General features: G+C 50.0%; 2 protein-coding genes across 2 annotated transcripts; one reads left to right on the top strand and one right to left on the bottom strand.

Moving 5' to 3' along the window:
• Positions 1–56: 56 nt before the first annotated feature.
• Positions 57–4176, bottom strand: PRADC1 (protease associated domain containing 1). Its single transcript, XM_026483027.4, has 5 exons — positions 4025–4176; positions 1934–2034; positions 1300–1409; positions 865–1032; positions 57–612 (listed from the first exon to the last, which is right to left on the bottom strand). The coding sequence occupies exons 1-5, from the start codon at positions 4089–4091 to the stop codon at positions 492–494; spliced, it is 567 nt and encodes a 188-aa protein (XP_026338812.2). The 5' UTR covers positions 4092–4176; the 3' UTR covers positions 57–491.
• A 1015-nt stretch (positions 4177–5191) lies between these two features.
• CCT7 (chaperonin containing TCP1 subunit 7) lies at positions 5192–22432 on the top strand. The gene is made up of 12 exons (XM_026483000.4): positions 5192–5362; positions 10521–10674; positions 11299–11405; positions 13411–13536; positions 14554–14606; positions 14959–15130; positions 18173–18337; positions 19151–19339; positions 19960–20057; positions 20405–20537; positions 21028–21234; positions 22082–22432. The coding sequence occupies exons 1-12, from the start codon at positions 5357–5359 to the stop codon at positions 22301–22303; spliced, it is 1632 nt and encodes a 543-aa protein (XP_026338785.2). The 5' UTR covers positions 5192–5356; the 3' UTR covers positions 22304–22432.
• Positions 22433–25842: the final 3410 nt, after the last annotated feature.

Here is a 25842-nt window from a genome sequence, read left to right on the forward strand (position 1 = left end):
CAGATGAGTATGAAGACCCCTCCCACCCACGTGCTCTTATTCTAGGACACAGTTGCGACCCTGATGAGAGGCTTTATTGCTAAAAAGTCAGTGAGGGTTTATTAATTCCTCAAACACCAGCTCCTGGACTCCAGCAGCTGCTGTGAAGTACACTGAGGAGACCCTGGGAAGGGGAGGTTGGAGCCAGGTGGGATGTGACAGGTCACAGGTGGCTCTCAGGCCACCTGCCTTTAGCCCCTTTTGTTCCAGGTTCTAGCCAAGAAGCTCTGGGGCCTGACTCTTGCCTCTCCCCATAGCATGAGATGTTTGGGGGCCCTGAGGAAGGGAAGGCCAGTGGCGTGGCTTTTAGCATAGCCAAGGCCCAAGCCTTTTTCCTTTACCCAGCTCCACCTGTCCCCAAATGCTATCTCCAAATCCCAAAGAGCAGAATTCCTGGATTTTCCTTTCCCAGCCCAGAGTTGTTTTAAGGCTGGTATGTGGGACCAGCTCTTCTACCAGAAGGTCCAGGGTGGTTGCAGCAGCTCAAAGGTGGGGATGCTGGTGACATTGACTGGGATGGAAATGATGGCCCATGGCAGCCCATGCTGTTCCAGGGAGCGGCGGATCATGTAGCTGGGAGGGCATGAAGAGAGGTGGTGATGGTCACTTTCTCAGCACCCCATCATGCCCCACTGTCCCCATCACTCTGGGAGTTCTAGAGCCCAAGGACTTGGCCCTCCAACTGGGGCCCTCCAACTTGTTTGGCCCAAGGACTCTTGGCCCTCCAACTGAGGCTTGTGGGAAGGGACTGGTGATTGCCCTTGACCTCCCCAAGTCATGGCACCCAGGCTGGTGCTGATATAGCCAGAGACAAGGAGCCCTCACCCATCTCGGCCGAGCAGGAAGAGGGCAGGGATGTCAGCTGTGCGCTGGGTACTGTCCTGGATCATCTCCACGTAGAAGCTGTCATTGTCAACCGCATTGTCAGAGATGATCACTGCCCGCCCGCCGTGCTCCTGCACCACTCGGGTCTTGGAGAGGAAGGAGCAGCCCCTGGAAGAGGTGGTGATGAGACCAAAGAAAAGGCAGGGTCCTAGCTAGCCCTCCTCCAGACTGTCACACTGGAAAGATGAAAGAAGGACCAGGGAGAATTTTTTATAAATGGCCAAAAGGCACGGATCATCTTAAGACGTTTCTTAAAGACCATTACAAATGTGAATTATTTAAGAACAGCTATTTCAGAGCACCACCACCAACACTGTTCTCGGAATCTACACTCCACCTGCCCTCCTCTGGCGCCTGTCTCTGCCTGCTCCTTACCCTCTCTCCACCAGAGCGATCTGGTCCTGGATGAAGAAACCGTTGCTGAGCTCCCCACAGGCCTCTGAAGGTTCTGCAGGGACAAGGTGAATCTGCTCATACCTTGTGTGCTGAAAGACATTCAGATAGGTCAGAATGAGGAGACATGCTAGTTTAGGCGGACAGTCCCATTCTATTGGTTCCTCACAAAGTGTGAAGGAAACGTGGAGTGGTTTCTGTACGCTGGGCACTGAAGTATTTTTAGTAAATTTTCACAAAGGCTTATCTAGTTGTCCCACTCCACACTGCCTTTCTATGAGATACGTAGGGGAGTTGGGATGGACCCAGAAAGGGGAAGTAACCTGTCTTACGTCACATAGTGCAGACAGAGCTAGCAGAACCCTTGGTTTCTCGCTATCTGATGTCCCCAGTGAAGACAGCTAGCCCCTGTCTGGTGCCCAAGTTTGTATTACACCCAGGAGGGTAGCTAGCTGGAAGCCCTTTCTGCACAGCCGCCCCAGGAGGACAGAGCTGGATTCGGCACCCTTCCCTGTCCCAGCACTCAAGTATTGGTCGAAGGGATGAGAGGGTCACCTTACTTAGTGGGATGGAGGTAGAGACAAGATCAGAGACGAAAGGGTCTCCCCGAACTTACAAAGATACCACCAAAGTCCTTGGCAGGTGTGGCTGTGAAGATGTATCGAATGTCTCCAGGACTCAGCACTTGGAAGTACAAATAATCATGGATGCGTAAGCCTGAGAGATAAAGAGTACAGGTGAGAAGCCTCCAGGGAACAAGCTGGTTCAAGTTCAGATCATGGACCCCTTGTCTTCAATGAGGCTGGCTATAGTCTGGGCTCAGGGACCCAGCTTCAGCCAAGTGAGTCCTCCAGGTGGGTGAGAGACATTGTCTCTGCCCCAGGGAGGATAGAGCTGATGCAGAGAGAGTTAGTAACCCCAGAGAGATCAGCTGGGGCTGCTGCTGCGCAGGGGACCCAGGAAGATGGAGAGCCGCTGTGTTCTCTCTCTCAGGATGAATCCATTTTTGCTCTGAAGTGGACCTGAGCGTTTCAAGGTGGAGCTGTGCAGCCTGGATTTAAAATGATCCTCACTAAAACTTAAAAGTTGACTCCGGTTCCATTGCCATGACCCTTGTCCAGCCACCATCATTTCTTGTCCTCACTGGTCCAGCTTCTTAACTGGTCTATCTGCCTCCATTCTTGCTCTCTCCCACCATTCCCCCAAACAACAGCCAGGGGGCTTCTTAAAATATCATAAAACAACTATGATCAGGTCACCACTCCTATGGCTCCAGTACCCTTCAACAACTACCCTTTGCACTAAAACTGAGATCTAAACATTTAACTGTGGCCTGCAAGGTCCCCTTCCATCTGGCCCTTGGCTACTGCTACAACCTCATCTACTCCTTCCTGGCCTCCTTTCAGTTTCATCACTTCTCTGAGTCTTCTGGCAACCGTTCCCTCTACGTGGGAGGGCTTCCTCCCCTTACCCCACCCCAGTCTACCTCTTCACCTAGCTCACGCCTACTCATTGGTTAGGTCATAGCTGACATGTCACTTCCTAGAGAAACCTTCTGCCCTGTCACTGCTCTCCCCCCATGCCCCTTCAAAATCAGCTTTTCCTCCATTGACACTTTCAACATAATTTGTAATTATACAGTATTCATAATTTTTTGTTTAATGTCTGTTTCTTCCACTAAGGCAAGAACCACAGTTTTGTAGCTTTTAGTTCAGCGCTGTATCCACATTATGTAACAGCGGCTAGGATATGTGGGTGCTCAATAAAGGTTGTTGAAGGAATGAACAACTATTTTCAGCTCCTTTGCACTGAGGAACAGAATTTTCAGAACAAGCAGATTTTTCTGGGGTTTGGGATCTTCTCTTCAGCACCAAAGTTTAATAGTTTACCTGGACTTGAATCCCTGGTTTCCTCAACCTAGAGAGACTGAGGAGTATGTAAGTGTGGAAGCTGCTGCCACAGGTCAAGTAGTCAGTCAACAAACTATCAAGCCACTGTTGTGTGTCAGGGTTAGGACAGACTGCAGCTTTAGCCGTCCTTCTCTCCTGCCCAAATCACAGCCACCCGATAGAGTTCCACTGGCTTGGCATTGGGCTCTACAGCCTTTTATCCTGGGTGTGGGGACTTCCCATCAGATACAGATACATTACGGAGAAACCTTTAACACTGAACTCCTCCTCCTTCTCACACACATCTTTGCCTGGCCTTCGCATCTGCTGATTTGTGTAAATCAAGTGTGGGTATACGTATGTGCTCATGTGTGTATGGGTGTATATGTTTATGTGCTCCTTCAGGTGCAAACAGGTTGCGTGTGTATTTGTGTACGTGCGAGCCCACGTGTAAGAATGTGTGCTCCTGTATGCGTATGTGAGTGCTCACATACGTATCTCCAGCTTGTAATACCTCTAGCTGTCCCTTGTTCCTTCTCCTGGTCGCCCCTTCAGCCATCTGGGTCGGCGCTACTGGGGGCGTGGAGAGGAGTCTTGCCTCGACGTGGGGGAGCTGAGGACTCAGAGTCCAGCCTCAGGCCGCGCCCTGCTCATGTCGCTGGGGACCAGCACCCACCCAGTCCAGTCGCCCATCCCCAGACATGCCCTGCCCCGAACTCGCGGGGTCCCCAAGGTGACCCGTGACTCCCGGCCCGACACGCGAGCGAGCTAGAGGGCCAGCCCCGCCCCGCAGTGCAGCCCCGCCCGTTGCCGCTCACCGTGGGCCGCGACGCACGCGGGGAGCCAGAGCACGAGACAACACCAGCCCGCGGCGCCGGGGACCATCTCCAGGGCCCGGCCCGGCGCCGCGCTTCCTCCAGCCGCCCCACCGCGCTAGCTCGCTGGACTTCAGCCTGACAGCTGCCCCGGCCTCCAGCCCCCAAACCCGCTCTTACCGCTGGTTGGCGGACGGGAACGAGGCCTCCGGCTGATTGGCTCTGATGCCTGTTCGTGTAGCTACACTTTCCGCCCCTGCGCCTTAGCCCACTTCCTATTGGTCCAGAGAAGTGGGGCCGAGGGTTGATTGGTCTAAACTCTTAAGAGCAACTGCCGCCCCCCCCAACCCTCGCCCCAGCATTTCTTAGTTTGGATTTGACTCCAGGACCGCGTGGGCTGGTGGGCTGGTGGGCTAGCGGGCTGGCCAGGCAGGAAAGCGAACTGGAGGTGGGCAGCCCTCTGAACTCGCTTCAGCCGCGGAATGTCGGGGCCGTCAGCTGGTGCGGTCTCGGGCGGATCTTCCCTGTGGCCGCCTAGCAAGACGACGATTTGCTTCTCAACTGTGCTTTCCTCTTCCTCACCTCCTCTTTGGGAAGGCGTTCGTCTGGCGCCCAGGTGGTCTCCCGCGACCTCCGCTCCGCTCGTTCTCTGCGCAGTTCCACTAGTGCCTGCGCGCTCTCTGTCGGTAGGCGCTGGGGACGCGGCTTAGTGATCCCCTCCCTCGAGGAGGCTGTGGCCAGCGCAGAGCCAGAAAATGGGCATTGGGGCCAGGTGCCGGGTACCCACGCCTGCTTCTCTACCACTTAGCGTACCACTGTGATCTTGGACACTTTTCATAACCTCTTAGCCTCAGTTCCTTCATCTATAAAATGGGCATGATAACAGTACCAACGCGATGGGATTGGAAGGGCTTATGAGCTCTCTCACCAAGTGCTTATTAAACGTAAGCCTATTGAACATAGCGTTCAATAAATGTTTGTGTTTATTGTATTCCTTGATCTGGCGTTCGGGAGGGGGATGGGATGAGGTTTAGCGGGTAACGCGGGCCGAGCAAGGATTCTACATATAAAAAGAGAAAAGCACAACCAAAACCCCGCAACCAACACTTCGCGCAAAAGCACCCTCCAAGGCCCAGCCTCTGGCCCTTCTAGCCGTGTCGACTCTGTGGTAGCAAGCCATAGAGTGGCGGAAGTGGCCTGTCCCCTTCCTCTCCCGAGTCAACGGCTAGGCGAAGCTTCCGGGGATTTCTCTGGCGCGGGGGATTGTGGGGTTGCTGGGCTGCCGGGACGAGGAGAAGACGGGAGGAGTAGCGGGCCACTGAATAAGCTCCCAAAATGATGGTGAGTGGCGTTTCGCCTATCCGTCGCCATCCGCTGCCATCCGGCCCGTGGGTGGCGCCGCCCTGCCGGGGTCAGTCGCCTAGGGCCCTCCGCTGGCTACCGATTCTGTCCTTCCCTGGACCCCCTGCCTACGGGCGACCCCGGCCCGCCGCGGCCTGGTTCGGCCCCAGCACGGCACAGGGGCCCTGGGCGAGGGCTTTGTGGGGCTGCAGGGAAGTCTTGGTCTTACCGGCTGGGAACTACAAGTCCCAGGCTGCTTCGGGGCCGCGAGCCCGCTTAGGGGACCGGGTTTTTGGAGCCCCTCCACAATGGTAACCAGTGTTAAACGAGTGCGGCTTGAGCGTGCATGCGTACACGGTCGGCGGGCCGACTTGGAGGCACTGGTGCCTTGGGAAACGTGGGACGTAAAAACGTGTGCTTCCTAGAACGGGCTGAGGCAGCATGGGGACCTTCTGTTGGGCGGAGCGGAAGGGCTCTACTATGATTGCTCGCGGGTCCGCCGGCGCGCCTGCTACTGCGTACGTGTACTGCGTACATGCTCGTACTTGAACACTCACTCGTTCGTTGCTTAAGTAAACGCATTTTTAGTGCCTGCTGAATGTCATGTAATGCCAGCTGGTTGTTGGGGGTGCAGCTCCTGAGCCGGGAGAATGGACAGGGCACGTGGGAACGCTACATCAGAGGTGGGAAGACCCGGGCTTTGACTCCGACCCTGACTGCCCTTCCGGATTTGGCATCAGACCAGGCTATTCCTAGTTGGCCATCTAACTCTGGGTCTCCTTTTCTTGAATTAGGGGTGTTGGTGAATCCCGGAGGCCCCCTGTAGCCCTGCCCGCTTCCGCACCATCCCTTTCTGCCATCTCAGGGCCGTAGATGCCTTCCATGCACCCCAAGCCTGCTGCTGTCTCTTGAGTTGCTTTGAACAGGGTCGGCTTTTAAGGGGATGTCTGAGGCAGGACCCTGACTGAGATACCGCTCCCTGTGGTGCACTTGGCAGTTCACTCGTTCATTTTAGTCTGTCAGCCAGAGGAAGCCCACTGTTCTTTTCTGGCCTGCTGCTGCTGCTTCCTGTCCTGGTAGATGTCAAACTGACACCTATGAGGTGTTCATTCTGTTACCAAATGCCCTGTGAATCCAGTTGTACCCACGGTAGAAGGAACCCAGAATTAATCTGTACTTTCTCTCCTTTACTTCTAGTACTGCCCTTTTCCATTCCCTCTTAAGCATTACCTATTCTTGAAGTCACCTCCATCTTCCGTGTGGAGACAGCAGAGCCCTTGAGAGCAAGGGCTCTGGAGCCACACTGGATGCCTAGGTTTATAACTAAGCTGGGCCACCTACTAGGTGTGTGACGTGGAGCATGTTATTAAATTTCTTGCCCTCACTGTCTTAAGGGGATTCTTTGAGCTAATATAAAGCGCCCAGCATGTAGTAAGAACTCCGCAAACGTTAGCTGTTCTGCGCGGTGCTTGGTGATGTTTGCTTTCCTCCCTGTACTCTATCCTGCTGGCAAGGCTACCATAAGAGTTTTGGCTGGCATTCAAGGAACTGAGGATCACAACCGAGGTTCTTCTGTCTGGTGATAAAACCCTTCACTGAGGGGCTCCACCACACTTGGGTTTTTCCGTAACTGACCCCTGCTCTGTTTCCTTGCTGTATAAGTTTTTAGGGAGGATGAAGATGAAGATCATTAAGCTGAAATGCCAGAGCCTTCCGTGATACCCTTGGCAGATTACTGGTTCCACTATTGTTTCTTTACTTGAGTAAAAATGAGTGAGATTGAAAAGTAACTTAGAAAAGAAGCTGGACATTCCATAGCAGTGCATGCCATTGGGGAGCTAATAGAAGAGGACCCATCCTGCTCAACCCGGCTTGGCACAGTCCAGCTTTGCCACGTTTCCTTTCCCTTAGGATCCCTCCTCTACCCAGCCTGCCATTTCTGTAAGGCCTACAAAGCATAGGGAATGAGGGGACTACATGATCAGCTGCTTCTGAACCCTGCTTGCTTTGTACTTAAGAATTCTCCATGGATTTAGTGTGACCATACTGCCAGTGCTTTGAGAAGCCAGGGCTATCTTAATTCATGGCGTATATCAGACACTTAAAAGTATATATAAAGTTGAATTTTCAATATCAAAAGCGGTTACGTATTGCTTCATATGTGGCCAAATCTAGGCACTCCACAAATTGAGGTGACTATAATCCTTACCTTTGGGAAGCTCATACTTTAAGATGGCTGGTGTTTTAAAAGTTGTACACAAGAGGAAGCAGAAGGAATTACGGGATCCTCTGTTCAGGGTGCTCCTAGTAGCTGCTGTTGAGAAAACATCTTGGAAGAATTGGGGCTCTGATGAATTGCTGGCCTGGTAAGAAAGTGTTTCATTTTGTTTTTTACTTTTTTGAAATATCTTCATACACACACACACACACACACACATTTTATTAAGTAAAGTGTACAGTGAACATAGGACTCAAACTCATGACCTCGAGATCAAGAGACGCATGCTCTACCGACGGAGCCAGGGTAGGGGCGCCTGGGTGGCTCAGCCCATTGGGCGTCTGACTCTTGGTTTCAGCTCAGTCATGTTCTCAGGAACCTGAGACAGAGCCCCCTGTCGGGCTGTGGGGTTTGTCCTCTGTCTGTGTTTGTCCCTCTGTCTCTGCTCCCCCTGCCCCTGTGGGTGCCCTTACTCTCTCACACATAAATAAATAAAATCTTAAAAAAAAAAATGGGGTGCCTGGGTGGCTCAGTCAGTTAAGCATCTGCCTTTGACTCAGGTCATGATCCCAAGGTCAGGGATTGTCGTCCGCTTCCCCACCCCCCTCCCCAACGGGCTCCCTGCTCAGCGGGGAGTCTTCTCCTCCTGCCCCTCCCCCTGCTCATGCTCGTGCGCTCGCGCGCTCTCTCTCTCTCTCTCTCTCTTTCTTTCTCAAATAAATAAAATCTTTAAAGAAAAGGAAAAGTGCCAGGGTAGCTCTTGTAAGTAGGCATACAGTTTGGAAGTGGACGCAAGAAAGAGCCTTCTCAAGCATTGTTAAGTTATCCTGTTGGAGAGGTGAAAATTTGTTGAATGCAACAGGAAGAACTTGAGATCCAAGTTAGTTTTTGAAGTGTAAGACTATCCAGGGCGAGGATGAACCGAAGAAGTGTGGGGGCTGCCATGAGGAATAATTTTCAGGATTGGGAGAGGGTGGGGCCTTTGAAGAGGACACCTTTTTCCTTATAGAAGGTGTAAGAGGCCTGAAAGAATGCTGGGAGTATAAAGATGCCATTTCTTACTGCGAGACCTAAGACACTACTGTGAAAGGGGGTAATCTGACCCCAGATTTAGGGAGTTATCTGACAGGTATTCTTTAAAAGAGAAAAAAGAAAAGAAATGTATGTGTTCAATGGGAAAACATTGAAACAAAACAGAAAATACACAATACAAAGCATCAAAACCCTCTTTACTCCCACTCTCTTACTCATTAGAGTTTGTTGCACATCTTTCCAGCCCCCTTTTATGCATTTACATGTTATATCTTGCCTCCTGCTTTCTCTCTCTTTATATTTTATATAGATAAAATGTAAATCAGAACATGCCAATCCTCTGCTAAAAGTTTTTCCAGGGCTTCCTATGTAGGTATAAAATCCAAATTCCTTACCATGGTCTACAATTGAGTGTGCAGTCTGGTTCTTACCTGCCTCTTCAGCCCTGTTCCAATCTTCCTCCTGCCCACTGCTGTCCAGCTGCAGTGGCCAAAGGAGTTAGCCTTTATCGGGAATTGCCCAGTGAATATGGAGTCAGTCTCATGGGTCACTAGGCTTTCTGGTGTGTGAATCCCTGACTCCTTATTGTTGGGTCAAGATCTCCCTTGTGCTTCCGTGTCCTGTGTCTTTCCTGCTCAGACACCTGAAGTACCTGGTAGGGGTGGACAGGGGCAGTGGCTTTCAAACTTCATATTGCAGTCCGTGGTAAGAAATTTTAAGTCACAGCCTAGTAGTACGCACATAGCATAACAAGTTTTGAAACAGCACCCTTACTGTATTTTGTTTCACACACAAAATTAAGTCACAAATGCAGGGCTGAGTGTGGTTCTGAGCTCATCTCTGAAGGCACAGGTTTTGATCCAAACTGGTTTGCTAAGATGAGGAATTAAAGCAAGGGTCTCTAAGCAGGCTTTTAAAATAGGCAAGTATCCCTGTCTTCCCAGAGTTTCTAAGGCAGGTCTGCAAATGAAGCCTCTGTAGGAATACTGACTGTTCTCGAGGCTAGCATGCAAAATAGAGAAAAATGCCTGGGGACGTTTGTTTGGAGATTGGTCACAGGGAAACTGTGTGGAACTGGCATGAGAGGTGGAAGCACTGTTGCACGAATTAGATTTATGGTCACGTTGTGAGGCGGGACAGACATGCTAGCAGTTTGTCTCTGCCTGGCTCCTTGCATACAGTCCCGCCAAGCGTGGTTAGGAAAGATGCTTGTTGGCCAGCACCGGGAAACCACCTGAGGCTGTTGGCACCTCGGTGTTTTGCATCAGTGCCCTAGCAAGTTCTCTGGGATTAAGCTGTAATGCAGATAAGTGGTGGTTTTGCTGGAGGGTGAACACTGAGCAGCTTCCTCCTGTGCTGTGACCTAATTCTTCAACACAGGGAATAGTGTCAGAAGTTGAAAAGGCTAGGCTTATCCACTGAGCACTGGAGAACACAATATTTGATTTGTTCTTGTAGACTAAATCATGCTTCTCATACCATTTTCTAGCACACCTGCAGGGTATGCTGTGGTCTTGGCAGTATCTCTGGATGTAGGGGCTGGTTAAGGAATCAGTGTGGTGGGCCTCGGGAATATGGTTTTAAAAAGCCTGCAGAGGGGCGCCTGGGCGTCTCTGTCGGTTAAGTGTCTGATTCTTGATTTTGGCTCAGGTCATGATCTCGGGGTCGTGAGATCGGGCCCTGCGTCAGGCTCCGTGCTCAGTGGGGAGTCTCCTTCTCTCCCTCTGCTCCCCTTCCGCATGTGCACGTGCACGCTTGCACATGCTGTCTCTCTCTGTCAGATCTTTAAAAGGCCTCCAGATATGTCTGTTAGGGGAGAGATGGAAACATTTATCCTTTCTCCTCCCTCCTTGAATTTCACTGTAAGAGATGATTATTAAAAGCAGTCCATTGCTCTTTCTTCTCCAGCCCACACCAGTTATCCTGTTGAAAGAGGGGACCGATAGCTCCCAAGGCATCCCCCAGCTTGTAAGTAACATCAGCGCCTGCCAGGTGATTGCGGAGGCTGTAAGAACCACCCTGGGCCCTCGTGGCATGGACAAGCTGATTGTAGATGGCCGAGGTAAGTCTGCAGGGTTCCTCAGGCCAGTGTGCAGGAGAGGGGACTGCTGGAGAGTGTTTGGGGCTAGCAGAGGTTGGCATCAGAAATGCCACTGCTTTTAAGCTCTCTGAGTGATTGCGCACTATGAAATGGTTCCATTTCATACTTTGTCCTGAGTGCTGAACCCTGTGGGAATATATGGGAGAAGTTGGGCTCAGGAGCCTGTTGCCTCTTAGATGCAGCCTGGAAGCATGAAATAGAACCATCTGAGTTGCCTGTGATCGTTCCCATGGTATCATGTTACCAAGACAGAATTCCCCCTCGTGTTTTAGTGTATTAGCTGACATGTGAGATAGTAGAGTATCAACTGTGTCAAGAATATCTGAACAGTTTTCGTTCTCATTTAAAGTAATGTTTCCTACATTCAGTTTGAGGTATGCTAAATGCTGTTCAGAGAAAATCAGGAGCTCATGGTCTTCGGAAGCTTGTGATTTTAGGTGGCCCTTTGTGCAGAGAGCTAAGTCAATAAAAAGATCAGTTCATATATGCCATTATCTCTGTCCCATCCCAATAAAGTGTGTGTGGGCTCCAAGTCCAGTTGGGAAAAGGGTCTTTACGTTTTTACTTTGTGTTTTTCCTTTTAAGGCAAAGCAACAATTTCTAATGATGGGGCCACAATTCTGAAACTCCTAGATGTTGTCCATCCTGCAGCAAAGACTTTAGTGGACATTGCCAAATCCCAAGATGCTGAGGTGGGAAAATCAAGCGTGTGTGTTTACATAAAGGTTGAAATACGTGCCTGCTTGCTCCTTTGCTTTTCTCTCTTAAAATTTTTCTGATTTTAACTCTGAAATTATGATTTAATAAATAATACATGCTTGTAAAATATTTAGATGGAATTGATAATCTTTTAAAATTTATACTATTTAACTGCGTGTAGCTGAGATCTTAGGACCAGGCTCATGTACTGTCATTCGTATCAGTGACCTGGTAAATAATTTAATCTCTCATGTGTTAGTCATCTTATATGATGGGGCTGGAAACTTTAAGGTTTCCAGTTTACCTGTTGTTGTTGTTGTTGTTTCCTTGCTGGTATAACATAGATAACGTAAAATTTATCACTTCAGCTATTTTTAAATGAACAATATGATGGCATTAACCAGTCTGTCTTAAAACATTTCTAACACTAGGGGCGCCTGGGTGGCTCAGTTGGTTAAGCGTCTGCCTTCGGTGGGTCATGATCCCAGGGTTCTGGGATCAAGCCCCAGTCATGCTCCTTGCTCAGTGAGGAGCCTGCTTCTCCCTCTCCCTCTGCCTGCCGCTCCCCATGCTTGTGCTCTCTCTCTCTCTTGCTATACCTCTCTGTGTCAAATAAATAGTCTTTTTTAAAAATTTTCTAACACTAGGGGCGCCTGGGTGGCACAGCGGTTAAGCCTCTGCCTTCGGCTCAGGGCGTGATCCTAGCGTTCTGGGATCGAGCCCCACATCAGGTTCCTCCGCTATGAGCCTGCTTCTTCCTCTCCCACTCCCCCTGCATGTGTTCCCTCTCTCGCTGGCTGTCTCTATCTCTGTCAAATAAATAAATAAATAAAATCTTTAAAAAAAAAATTTTTTTTTCTAACACTAGAATCTTGATAATAAATGTTGAGAGGAAACAGGCTTGCATTTTAAGAGTATTACAAATATGTTCTGAAGTTATATAAAAAGGTTTATTAGGACCCAGTAGCCTATAAAACAGTATTGCTTATATAAAATTAAAGTGAGAATAGTCTGGATTTGACCTGTTATTGTCTTCAACAAAGGACTAATACCTTTCTTTTTTTTTTTTTTTTTTTTTTAAAGATTTTATTTATTTATTCGACAGAGATAGAGACAGCCAGCGAGAGAGGGAACACAAGCAGGGGGAGTGGGAGAGGAAGAAGCAGGCTCATAGCAGAGGAGCCTGATGTGGGGCTCGATCCCATAACGCCGGGATCACGCCCTGAGCCGAAGGCAGACGTTTAACCGCTCTGCCACCCAGGCGCCCCAGGACTAATACCTTTCTGGCCAGGAATTTGGCAGCTTAAACCTTTTACCACAGTAACACTTTTTCCCCCTTGAAAATATCTCCCATTACACATAAGTGAGTTGAAAGTAAATTTCTGCTAAATCAGAGGTGAACTGGTTTTAGCTTATTCTTTTTCTCCTTCATTAAAAATAGGGTTTAGATCCCATTGTAGAAAATGACTATGTTAGAAAGATTAGCAGACTAGTGATCTGCCTATTCCAAACAGTGTTTAAAATGTAAAGGACTTTGGTCCTGGAAGGTTTGTTTTAGTGGGATTTGGCTGGAAATTATCTTTTTGTCAACTCCTGTAGTATTTTGTACTCCTTAAAGAATATTTGTCTCATGTCTTATTCATCATGCCTTATTGATGTCTCTGCCTTATTCATCATACCTGTGTGCAATAAATAAGTTTTTGTTAATCTGCGTATGTGATTTCATATGCTGAGGAACTCTGATTGTCCAGATCAGCTGTCTTTGGAGAGTGGGCCTGGCTGGGGAATTTATTTTGTAGCCCAGAGTCATTTGATGGGGTGGATACCTAACTACCATTACCTTCCTTGTACTTGTTGCCATCACCTGTGCTTCCAGAAAAAACATTTCACACTCATTTAAACACTCCCCAGTTTAAATGGGTAGGTTGCCTAAAAATGGAGTTCCAGACTTTATCTCTAAACATGAGAAAGTGTGAATTTCCTGTCATCTTCTTCCAGGTCGGTGATGGTACCACCTCGGTGACCCTGCTGGCTGCAGAGTTTCTGAAGCAAGTGAAACCCTATGTGGAGGAAGGTTTGCACCCACAGATCATCATCCGAGCTTTCCGCACCGCCACCCAGTTGGTATGGGAATATTGGCTACCCTCGGCCTTGTGCCTGGGTACCTTCATGTTTCTCTTAGGGTAATACCTTTAGTGGGGTAGAGAGACTGGTAACAGGGTTCCTTGCACATTTTCTGACTTATTCTTAAGAATCTGAGTTCTACCATTCTTTAGCTATTCTTTAAGCCTCGGGTTTATTCTGTAGCTATTCTTTAAGCCTCGGGTTTCCTGGTGGACTCAGTAAGTGAGAGCTAGGGTTTTTTGATTTGTTTTTTATCAAGTTTCTCATGGCACACATCTTGAAGAACCTGCTTTTATTGATCTTTGACCTTCATCCTGTGGTCTTGGGCAAGTCAGTCCCTCTAGGCTTGACTTTCTCCCTTTACTGTCTCTGTTCAGGGATACCTGGGTGCCTCAGTCAGTTAAGTGTCCGACTCGTGATTTCGGCTCAGGGTCATGGGATCAAGCACTGGGTCAGGCTCCACGCTTAGTGGGGAGTCTGCTTGAGATTCTCTCCACCCCCCCCCCCCGCAAAGTTATTTACTATCTGTCTCTGGGTGGTGACATTAAAATGAGATCATATATGAGAAGTGCTTTTGAAAAGATACTAAGTTTAACATACAAATATATTACATAACATTATCAAATATATTAATATATTAATTGTTAGAAGTCATCATGGGTGTTTTTCATAAGCCAGAAGATTCGGCCCAGTCTAGCATCGTAGCTTGTTTCCACTCATTTATTTTAGTCTGTTCCCTGAATATTCAGAGTTAAATCCTGGAAATACCCTGATGATTTTTCAGAACTATACCTAAACCATACCTACGCCTATACCTATTTGTCACTGGGAGTTTTCTAAACTGTAGAGATGTGTGTTTCTGGGCAGCTACAAGACTTGGAAGTGTTGTTTTAGCTGCAGAGTGGGAATGTTTAAGATTTGGGAATAAACAGATTGGAGAGTGGCAGGAGAGACTGGGACCCACCTCTCCTGTTTGCCCTTGGCACCAGAGACTCACTGGGCTTCTGTTGTTGGCAGGCAGTTAACAAGATCAAAGAGATCGCTGTGACCGTGAAGAAGGAAGATAAAGTGTAAGTTTTCGGTGGGCCTTGTCAGAACCTTAACTTTCTGTGGCCAAATTGGACATAGAAGCGTGTTGCCACCCTATATGGACCTGGGGCTGTTTGGCTCTTGCCAGACCCTTGGCTGTGCCCCAGCCCACACAGCACAAAAGGGGCTGTACACTGTAGTCTTAGAGCTGTCACACAGGAGGTCTCTGACTGCAGTCACCATCCGTCAGTGATAATCTGTCCTAAAGATGTGGAAGATGAAGTTGGTGGGGGCTGTTTAGAGACCAGAACAGACACCCCCTCCACACGCAGTAGACTCAGACAAGAGGGGCTTTCCGGGCCTGACGCGGGTCCCACCATCCTTGTGTCCCAGGGAGCAGAGGAAGCTGCTGGAGAAGTGTGCCATGACCGCTCTGAGCTCCAAGCTGATTTCCCAGCAGAAAGCCTTCTTCGCTAAGATGGTGGTGGATGCGGTGATAATGCTCGACGATTTGTTGCAGCTTAAAATGATTGGAATCAAGAAGGTGCAGGGTGGTGCCCTAGAGGTAAGCCTGCTGCTGCCTCCCTGGGAGGCTCCTGCTTCCACGTGGGCTCTTCAGACAGGTTGGTACAGGAGGTGAGCACACGTTACAGGTGTTGAGAGAAGGCATGCTGGGCTAGAAGTCAGACTGGAGTTGTCGTCCCCATGCTGTCACTACAGCCTGTGACTCTACATACATTTTGTAATTTCTCCGGACCTGTATTTACTTGTCAGCAGAAGAGCAGATTGAACTTGTTGATTTTTTTGAATCTCAGTGTGATGTGGGAGGGGATCATGCTGGCTCCGTCCGATAAATTACCTGTGACCCTCTCAGTTAATAAATCCGAGAAGTACTTCTCGGTCCACTCTTTCCCAAGTGACATGTCCAAGCTCTCCCTTTTATTCGTTTATTTTGAATAGATGATAGATAGTTCTAAATGTATAAAGGGGCCTAAAGATAAAAATAAATGTCCCCTGTACAGTTCCTGCCCCAGATAAAACCACTGTTGTGTGTGTGTGCGCGCGTGCACATGTGCACAGCCTTGCAAATGCTTTCAGAGTTACTGTGTGTATCCATGAGCCCATATGTAAATATTTCTTCTAAACATAAGTGTTCATTTATAATACCTGGTGTTCTGTAACTCCCTTCATTTAACAACATATTTTAGAATTTGATCCATATCAGCATGTCAGGCTTTTAATTCAGTGCTTCAGGAAAGAACTTTCTGCGATGGCAGGACTGTTCATGTCTGTGCTGTCCATTTCATGGACATATGTAGCTACCAAACACTTGAAATGCGGTTAGTACAACTGAGTAAGTTTCTCATTTAACATTTATTTATTTAAATGGAAATAGCAACATGTGGCTCATGGCTACTGCATTGCCCAGCATAACTGTAGCTTGTTCTTTTTTAACACAGTGCTATCTCTCTGGAAGCCTTTCTTGATGGTGGTATCTCCATTCCCCTTTGGCCCTTCTCTGCTCTGGCCTGCCCTACTTCTTTACTCTACCTTGGTGACCCGGCCTGAGGTGATAATGGACAGGGCAAGACCTGCCTGAAAATTATAACCTGGCCCAGCCCTTCACTTTTTGTTCTGTGACTTTTACCCTTCCAGATTCCATCCCCACTGTGTTCTCCTTCCTCCCCTTCCTCCTGTCGTGGCACATGTCAGCGGACTGAGGTTCTCTCTTCTGTAAGAGCTGTGAGGAATCTGGAGGTCATCTGAGCAGCTCCCCGTCTTTGGCCACCGTAGCACTCCTTTCTCAGCCATCATGGTTCACCGACTTTGTCTCTGCCCACAGCTTTGGTGCAGTAGTCCATCTTCTCCTGGGCCTTCCTGTTTCCCTAGACTCTTGAGATTGGATTGGCATTCACACAACTGGGGATCAAAAATAATAATTTCATCTGGTGAGAAAGCCAGGGGCTCCAGCCCACTTTTTCCTCAGCCTGTCCCACATTCCTTAAATGCATATAAAACCTGACACAGAATTCAGTAAATGGTGGTGCTAATTATTTACTTATTCTCAGGATTAACTGAGAACTTCCTGATCTGTGTCTTCAGTCCTTACCACCCCCTGGAGCCTCATGCTGTTGTGTCTAACTGCTACTGAACTCATCTCGTCCTCCAGACCTGTAGCATTTTCTGTGTTCCTTGACATAGTTGGTATCTCCACCATTGACTCAGTCTCTCACACCAGAAACCCAGGGTCATCTTTGAAAATCTTTACAACTCCTCAAAAAAAAATAAAAATTAAATTAAAAATAAATAAACTTTCTCCGAAAATCTTTACAACCTCTCACAACCTGTCAATCACCATTGTCTTATCTTGCCTGCCAACTTACTATTTACTTCTGTAAGCTGTCTCTTTTACTTACTCTCAAGAGCATTGTCCTGGCAGTGGTCACCCTTCCTCCAGTCTTGGATCCCCTCAGTCAGCCCTGTTTTCTGATGTATGGTGAAGTTCCACAATTGACTACCCTGTGTGGGAAACCTGTTGGGGTTCCACATTGCATGCAGGCTGAGAGGCAGGCCTTAGCAGAGCCTGTAAGATTCTCCTGGACCGGCCCCTGCCCTCTGTGTTCCTGCAGCTGCCAGTGGCTTCACGTTCTCTGATGCCACCACATGGCCTCTGTGGAACCTCTTTTCCTTTCTTTGTTCAGCTGATTTCTGTTTATCCATCTTGATTGAGCGCAGGCATCACCCCCGTTAGGATGCTGTGGCTTTGAGGGATGCACAGATGTGTTCACTGGTAGACTACAGTATTACGGGTTAGCACTGGCAGAGAGCATAGAGGCCATTGAGCTGACTATACACCCTTTTTTATTGAGTGGGAAATGACTTGGTCTTTTAGTAAGAAAGAGATCTGGGATTTGAACCCGAGTCTTTTGATAGTGCTGAAGTCAGTCCCAAGTGCAGCGTGCTTTCTTACTATTCCCTATTAAATCCAACCCACAGGAAGCTCATATTCTGAGGGACTGAAATGTAGGAAGCCACAATTGTAGCTAGGGAACTGTACAGGGAATTTCTGACCCTTGTGACCTTTTGGCTTCATCTGCTGGAAAAAGGAAGCACCTAGGCTACTGCACACAGGTCGAAGTGTGTGTGCGTGCACACAGGGCAGATACAGGGGGGTGTGGGGAGACGTGTCCCATAGAAGACTGGGTGAGGGGGCTGAGTTGGGATTGAAGGGGGAGGCATTAGACAGCCTGTGCCTTATTCATAAATGCCCAGTGCCTTGCCTGGCACTGTAGGGACACATTCACATTATCCCTTGGCTCCTGCCTTGGAAGTCAGGCTTAAAGGATAGCCCAAACAGCCCTTTACCATGCTTAGTCTCTGCAGGCTGAATGATTGATTTCTTTATACTGAAGGGACAACCAAACTATGTTTTGTATTTTTCCCAGCTTTTATGAAAATGAAAAGGCTTTGTTTTAACAGTGAAATAAAGACGTGGTTAAGTCTTTGAGGTTCACGGGCATGGACACACATTAGCCTAGTACACCACTAGCTTGATTTCATTTCATGCCAGTACTGAACTGTTGACTGTTGTTTTTTTTTTAAACAGGAGTCCCAGCTGGTAGCTGGCGTCGCATTCAAGAAGACTTTCTCTTATGCTGGGTTTGAAATGCAACCCAAAAAGTACAATAATCCAATGATTGCCCTTTTAAATGTTGAGCTTGAGCTGAAAGCTGAGAAAGATAATGCTGAAATCAGAGTCCACACGGTTGAGGTAGGCCCCACCAGCTGTCAGTGACCTGGGAACGATCAGCTTTCTGGGCCAAAGCCTTGGGTCTTTGTGGCCATCTTGGGCCCCACTCTGTTTCTCAGACTCCCTATGAACCCCATTCTCCTCCTGGCCCTCTGAATATGTTGATGTCCAAGTGCCAGGCTCACTTCTTTTCCCACTCTACTCTCTTGAGTGACCTGAAGCTGAGGAGATGTGGCTAGGGAAGACCTGCTGAAATGTTCTCCTCTGGCCCCAGGAAGGGGCTGGCGGGGGCCTTCCACCTGTACACCGAGCCCAGGACTTTGAGTCCTCTTACTTGAGCAGATGAAGACTCTCCTCCTACACTGGGTCCCTCACTTTAGGGACAGGTATGCTCCCATAACTGATAATACCAAGTCTGTCTCTGAAGGTAGCAGTGTCACCCAGCTGTAAGCAAGTGCTGTTAGGTAATGTGCTCCCAACAAAGAATGGCCTCTGGGGGAAGGGGTCTTGGCATTGGGATCTCCATGGGTACAGCTTCTCAGAGGAATCCAGAACTCTGTCAGGCTAAACTATTTCTTATACGTTGGGATGCCAGCTCTGGAGGAACTCCCAGTCCTGGGGTTATTTTCTCTTTTTCTGTTTGAAAGTTTTAGGTGGTTCCTAAAGTATCATATAGGGTCTCTTGTTTAGTTGGACTGAGGAGAGGCTATTCTCTTTACCCTCATTAATTCCCAGATAAATCAGTATATTTTACTTCGGGGGGGTATATTGCAGCCTACCATATATGCTAATCTCCCCCCAGAATCATCCTCATCCTTTTCTGGGTCTCTTCAGGATTATCAGGCAATTGTTGATGCTGAATGGAACATTCTCTATGACAAGTTAGAGAGGATCCATCATTCTGGAGCCAAGGTCGTCTTGTCCAAACTCCCCATTGGGGATGTGGCAACCCAGTACTTTGCCGACAGGGACATGTTCTGTGCTGGCCGAGTGCCGGAGGAGGATCTGAAGAGGACGATGATGGTAACCAAACATTCGTGTGCTGCTTCTTGGCCTTTGTGGCCCTGGAGGGGTTTTCATTTACTCCTGGTGTACTGGAATGCACTGTCGGGTTGGCATGTGACTCTAGGCCTGTCTTCACTTTTTTTTGCCTTGAAGCACTCCAGTCCCCATATGCACATGCTCAGTGTAACCAAAACAAGTCGGGAAATCTGATTTGTGAGGGAACCTAGTAGTAATGCTCTGATCAGCTAGATAAACTCAAGTATTGGTGTTTGCAGCCAGGTTTCCCTCTTTTCTTTTTCAGCATCTCACCAAAGATGTGTTAGGTCTAAAGCACCAATCCTAACTAGTTCTTGGGCCCAAGGCATGCTAGTTTGGGGGAGTGGGTTTTGGGTGAAGTAAAGGGTCCCCATCTCCTTTTAACTAGGCCTGCTTGCCTGTCATGTGTCTTTGTTCTGTTTTCTTTTCTCCTCTTCCAGGGGGGTAAGGGTGAGAGTGGGTGATCCAGGGCAGGGGGCTCTGGGGCACTATGGCAGGGTTTAGCATGGGAATTGGCTTTTGAGGCTAGGTGGCAGGAAGCTGTCTTCTGGCTTCATGGGAGCCTTAACTGCCAGGTGATCTTACCTTCTTGTGCTCCTCAGGCCTGCGGAGGCTCCATCCAAACCAGTGTGAATGCTCTGTCGTCAGATGTGCTGGGTCGCTGCCAGGTCTTTGAAGAGACGCAGATTGGAGGCGAGAGGTAAGCCATAGGCCCGGGCTGCCTGCTGGCCGAGCTCACGGGGCCTGCCTGGGTCTGGCCGCCTGCCATCTTTTGGGGGTGGTATACAACATGTGCTACTCTTTTTTCAGGTGTCACCTTTTGGGGCATAAAGAACTTAGATATATAAAGTATTTCAAGTTGGGTCTGAAGTCTGACTCCACAAGATTTTATGCCCCAGGGTTACAGCCCCAAACCTTCCCCAAAACATGTCTACAAGAGTGGGGTTGGAAAACCCTAGTGAGGAACAAAAGAGCAGTTGCTGAGTGTCGGGAGGACGCAGCAGTCGGCAGCACAAGTTCACCTGTATGATTTGATCCTGCGTGTAGGTACAATTTCTTCACTGGCTGCCCCAAGGCCAAGACTTGCACTATCATCCTTCGTGGTGGTGCTGAGCAGTTTATGGAGGAGACCGAGCGATCCCTGCACGACGCCATCATGATTGTCAGGAGGGCCATCAAGGTACTAGGCCGGGGGTATCCTGCCTGCATTGCCTACTTGACCTCCCCAGCTGATAAGACCCTGGATTTATGTGGTGATTTCTTCCCTGTATAACCTGTCCTTCCCTGAGTGGCCTCTTGGCCCTGAGTTGCCTTAAAAAGCATGGAAAAATAGCCTCAGTCTCTCAAAATAGGTCATGCTGCCTTAAAGGCTATGACTTGTGAGCCAACAGTGAAGCTGCTGTCGTCAGCCATCCCAATGATTGTACCAGTGCCCTCAAACTACAAGGTGACCTTGAAGATGTCAGAAACCAAAAGGTTCACCAGATTGCAGTTGGGATGTGCTAGATAAGAGCCACATGTAGGCTTCCTGGGGTTTGGGATGTGGGAGGAATGAGGAACCACTCCCTTTCTGTGCTAGGGGGCCTGCTGACTGGCTGGTCCAGCTTGGCTGTGGCTGGAGCTTGGACCAGGGGCCTATTACCATTGAGAGGTGGGTCTGGTCTCTACAGAACGATTCAGTGGTGGCCGGTGGCGGGGCCATTGAAATGGAGCTCTCCAAGTACCTGCGGGATTACTCAAGGACCATTCCAGGAAAACAGCAGCTGTTGATTGGGGCCTATGCCAAGGCCTTGGAAATTATCCCACGCCAGCTGTGTGACAATGCTGGCTTTGATGCCACAAACATCCTCAACAAGCTGCGGGCGCGGCATGCCCAGGTGGGTCCTTCTCCTTGGGCTCCAGGGATTGGGTGCGTGGGGCTAAATTTTGAGTGTGTGTTGGGCCCCAGTGACAGAGCTGGCACTGAACCCGGTGCCAGCTAATTGCCTCTGAGGGCAGAGAGAGCCGCGGTGCCAGACTGGACATTCCAGGGTTTCTTCAGTGCTTTTACCGAGAGTATGATAGCTCCTTGCGGGGCCATCAGAGGAACCATGGGGACCCTGCCGCCTCTTCCCAGGGTGGTGGTGAAGCGGGCTGGAGCCCTGCTGACCAGCGGTCCAGCCACGGCTCTACCGCCTCTAAGTTGTGATCTCTTTAAGAGCTTAATTTGTTCATTTGCTGTTTAGCAAATAGTTACTGACAGATATTTGTTAAGTGCTCGGGACTGTGACAGCAGCCCTCAGTGAGTGGCCTTGCTTCTGACTTGTGGGAGGCCTTGAAGCAGATCGTTCACTTCTCTGCATCTCCATTTCCTCATCTGAAACGGGGACTAACAGAAGCAGTGAGCTAAGGGCTTGGAAAGTATTCCTCTTGAGAAGTATCCAGTCTTCGGGGGGACCTGAGGACAGGGCCTCCCCAAAACACAGCACGTTGCCCAGAAGAGGGCCCAGAGCTCTTGTCTGAGCAGCATGTCCAGGGTTTGAAGGGGGGGTGGTTAGGGGCACAGGCGGGAAGACGTGCACGTCCAGGTTCTCGGTGTGATGCCAGGCAGACGTCATCTTCCTTGGGGACATGCAGGCAAGTAGAGAGAGAGTGAGGTTTCCTAACACCCGGAGTCTTGTGGAGGATATGGGAGAAGAAATTTGAGAGCAGTTCCCTATTACCTCCTCCTTCCTGTTCTTCCAGGGGGGCATGTGGTACGGAGTGGACATCAACAACGAGGACATTGCCGACAACTTCGAGGCCTTCGTGTGGGAGCCAGCCGTGGTACGCATCAATGCGCTGACCGCAGCCTCTGAGGCCGCCTGCCTTATCGTGTCGGTGGACGAGACCATCAAAAACCCTCGCTCGACGGTGGACACCCCCCCAGCTGCGGGCCGGGGCCGGGGCCGGGGCCGCCCACACTGAGAGGCGCCCGCCCGCAGCGTGCGCGCCCTCTCCCTGTCTCGGTCAGTTGGTGTTACGAGGAAGGGGTAGTAAGTGGCCCACTCTCTTCTCGCTGGAGCTTATTTAAATAAACTTAAGACTTAGAATTCACTTTGCAGAGTCCTCGCGCACGGGAGTTTGGCTTGGAAATGTCTTGGCTCTAGTTCAGGACTTTGCTTTCATATGTGCTCACACCCAGATAGGAGCATTTTCTTCTTTTCTGTTGGGCTGAGTCCTCAGCAGCCTCTGGTTGTTAAGGCAGAATGTGGGTGCACTCTGCTGGCAGGGAACTCCACTCGAGGCGCCTCCATCCAGAAGTTTCACTTGGGGGTTTTCTTTGTCTCAGAAGTGGCTGGGACGCTGATGTCATCTTGTTTAGCCCTGGCCTCGCCAGGCACTGGTTTCTCTGGGTTTGAGTGAACGTGTACATTACCTTGTTTGCTCCTTCTACCTCTGTACTCTTGGCTCAGTTTTTGGTCTCTCTTATTCAAGATCTCATGGTTGAGGGCTCTTGGAGGAATGTTCTAGAGAGGCCACATCCTCTTGAAATTCCGTGGTGATTCCTTAGAAGTCCATCGAGGAGGTGACTGAAGGAGCACCCACATGGTCTTTTCAAGCCACTAATGGTCTTGGGGGTTCCTTTGCTTTCTTCTGACCGGTGGAGGTTTGGAGAGGCCAGCACGGATAAACTGGAAATCAGCAAGGTCTGACTGCCTTCTCGTTCACACTAGTCCTGAGAGCCAGCATGTAGCTAGCTATCATTAGTAATTGTTAAAGCTGGAGGTGTAACTGTCACCTTGAGCCACGGAAGCTTTAGCTGCCTGACACCGGTAGGTGATGAAAAGGAAAATCTCTTTTGAGTTTGGCCCACTCTTGGTTACGATGGACTCAAGCAGGATGGGGTGGTGGGCAGGTCCAGACTGAGGAGCCTGGCATCCCTCCCAACTTGATAGTCTCTGGGTAAACTAGTTTTTCTGAACCTCAGCTGCCCTACCTGTGTGGGGAACATAAGAACAGCTGGCTCAGAGTTGTGGAGATAAATTCATCCACTTGCTTGATGCAGAACCACACGCAATTTAAGCCTAAGCACCTGGTCTTTTTTCTGATTTTAAATATTTCAAGACCTGAGTAATCAAATCAGTGGGGCAACTTCATTTGGCTAAATGGGGGAGTTGAGGCCAGAAAGTGGTGGGCAATTCGGTCTCTTCCCCAGGCCAAAGCCTGATTGGCTGGGTAGAGCTTCCTACGGAGGTTGGCCAAGCCACTGAGGGCCGGGCAGTGCCTGGGGCTTCTGCTGGACTTGTCCAGGGGTTGTCCTTTAAGGTGGCCTCCCCCCCGCTGAGAGTCAGAAATGACACCCCAAGGCTTTTTATCTGTACGCAGACACTGAGTGAGCTATGGCGGGGGCAGTGATGTCTGCACCCTGAGACAGGTCTTCCTAATGCTCTATTCACTGTTGATTCCGTTCAGGTCATCACCCACTTCCCGCCCCAGTGTACTTGAGCTGCAGAAGGGCTTGGTGCACAGACGCACAAAAATATGGCCACCTACCATTTACTTCCCGGGCAGATAGTCCAGTTTCACCATCTTTTATTGGATACAAAGTCATAAATTCTCTGATGCCCATGTGAGTCCTCTTAAATACATACACTCAGGTACATTCGGCAAAGGGCATCTATGGGTGACGTGGAGCAAAGTGCTGGGATGGTGATGCCTGGGTGGGGCAGAGAAGTGGGGCCAGGGAAGGCCCCCTGGGGGCTGGAGGTACAGGCACCACTTCAGAAACAAAACCAAAAAAATGCTCTCCACCCCTCCGCCTGATGTGCTTGGGGTGGGGGAAGCTACCCTCACTGCTCAGGCCCATTGCAGCCTGGCTGTGCAGGGAAGGCAGGCCTGGGGGCCGGTTTTGGAGGTCCCCGCTAGCAGTGCCCACTAGAGCCAAGCTTACTAGTGCCAGTCATGAGGCAAGCCTAGGTCACCTCGGGCCTCTGCACTTGAATTCAAGACTCTGCCAGGGCAGAGCTGAGGCCAGGGAGCCCAAGGCCAAGCCCCCCTGGAGCCATGCCAGCAACAGTAGACAAGGCTTGGGCTCGTGGTGGGGAAGCCTGCCTGATTGTCAGGGCAGTCTTGGGACTGGCCAGGGTCCCGGGGGGTTGGGGAAGGAAGAGGAGCTGGTTGCCTCAGTCGGCCCTGGTATTCCGGTCTTCACCCAACCCTAAACCTTATCCTCAGGCAGAAGCTGCAGATGAATACACTTGTCCAGAAAGAAATACGTACACACGACACACAGCAGTATATACAGAAATGCAGGCCTGGAACAAGGCTGGGTGAGAAAGCATGACCACCAGGGTTAAAGAGAGAAGTGCCAGTTCCCTGGGGGAGGGATTTCCACTCAGGGACTGATGGGCTGGACAGATCACATCGGTATGTTAACTTCTCTGGGCAGGTAGGCCCTGTACCCACTCACCATCTCTGCTGTCTTCACCCCAAGTCCACCAGGAATTGGGTCTTTGGCACCAATAGTCACCTGGGAAGGTCTTCAGCCTAGTGCCTTAGAGGGACTAGGGCCTGGGCAGCTTCCCACCCATGGCCCAAAGGACCAGGGGAACAGGCAGGACCCAAAGGCAAAGGGCAGAGCCAAACCTTGGAGCAGCAGGCACTGGGAGGGAGGTGGCTTTTTGTTTGTTTCTGAAGCACTTCTTGAGGGGCTGGCTTGAACCACTCTCACAGGACCAGGAAATCCCGGGCTGCTTTCGTCCTTAGGTGGTTTCTTGGCCAGTGGAAAGCCAGGGTTCTGGGCAGCACACTTCCTCTGTCCCAGGGGTCAGATACAGACAGCATCTCCTTCATTCCCTGCTAGTGCCATGCGGAGGCAGCCCAAAGCCTGATGAAGTGCTCGTGCTGAGTGTGCCAAGCCTCCCAGACGCTGGGTCCAGGCCATGTGGCAGGGAGAGGTGTAGGGACACCCAAGTGCCAGAGCCCATGGGACCTCTTACACATGCCTGGGACCCCTGGAGCAGAGCCTGCCTCGATTTGCTCTCAGATATTCCTCTCCTTTGCATCTTACTAGGTGTGAGATACGGAGGAGGATTCTCCTTCGAGGGAGTAAAGGATTAGGTGCTTCAGGAATGGCCAGACCCTCCATCCCTGTTGCCCACCCTCAGCCATGCTCCGTGGTTGCCAGAGAAGTGAACAAACAGAGCATCCCTGCACAAGCTCCCCATACAGCAGCGGGGCTCATCCCCCTGACAGTCAAACAATAGCTTCGAGTTGGGGGACACGGGGCCTGCACCCTGCCACTTCTCAGCATGCATGAAGTCCAGCATGTGTGTCTGCGAGCCCCCGTCGGCAGGGGCTTGGGCCAATGCAACATGTACTTGTACACATCCTTCACACACTCCGCTGGGAGAAACCAGGTGGGGACTTGCTGGCCAAACCTCCTACCAGCCGGGGGTAGGGGGTGGGAGGTGGGGGTAGGGCGGCCTGTTCACTCTTCTGCCCCCGGTGCTGGTGGTACTCAG

This window comes from Ursus arctos, unplaced genomic scaffold (assembly GCF_023065955.2).
Source record: "Ursus arctos isolate Adak ecotype North America unplaced genomic scaffold, UrsArc2.0 scaffold_8, whole genome shotgun sequence".
Lineage (NCBI taxonomy): Eukaryota > Metazoa > Chordata > Mammalia > Carnivora > Ursidae > Ursus > Ursus arctos.

Coding starts and splice junctions, on each gene's coding strand:
- CCT7 (XM_026483000.4), top strand. Junction 10,675..11,298: donor GCTGATTGTAGATGGCCGAG/GTAAGTCTGCAG, acceptor TTTCCTTTTAAG/GCAAAGCAACAATTTCTAAT. Junction 18,338..19,150: donor TCAGAGTCCACACGGTTGAG/GTAGGCCCCACC, acceptor GGGTCTCTTCAG/GATTATCAGGCAATTGTTGA.
- PRADC1 (XM_026483027.4), bottom strand. CDS start 4,091: ATGGTCCCCGGCGCCGCGGGCTGGTGTTGTCTCGTGCTCTGGCTCCCC. Junction 2,035..4,024: donor CGCGTGCGTCGCGGCCCACG/GTGAGCGGCAAC, acceptor TTTATCTCTCAG/GCTTACGCATCCATGATTAT. Junction 1,410..1,933: donor AGGACTTTGGTGGTATCTTT/GTAAGTTCGGGG, acceptor AATGTCTTTCAG/CACACAAGGTATGAGCAGAT.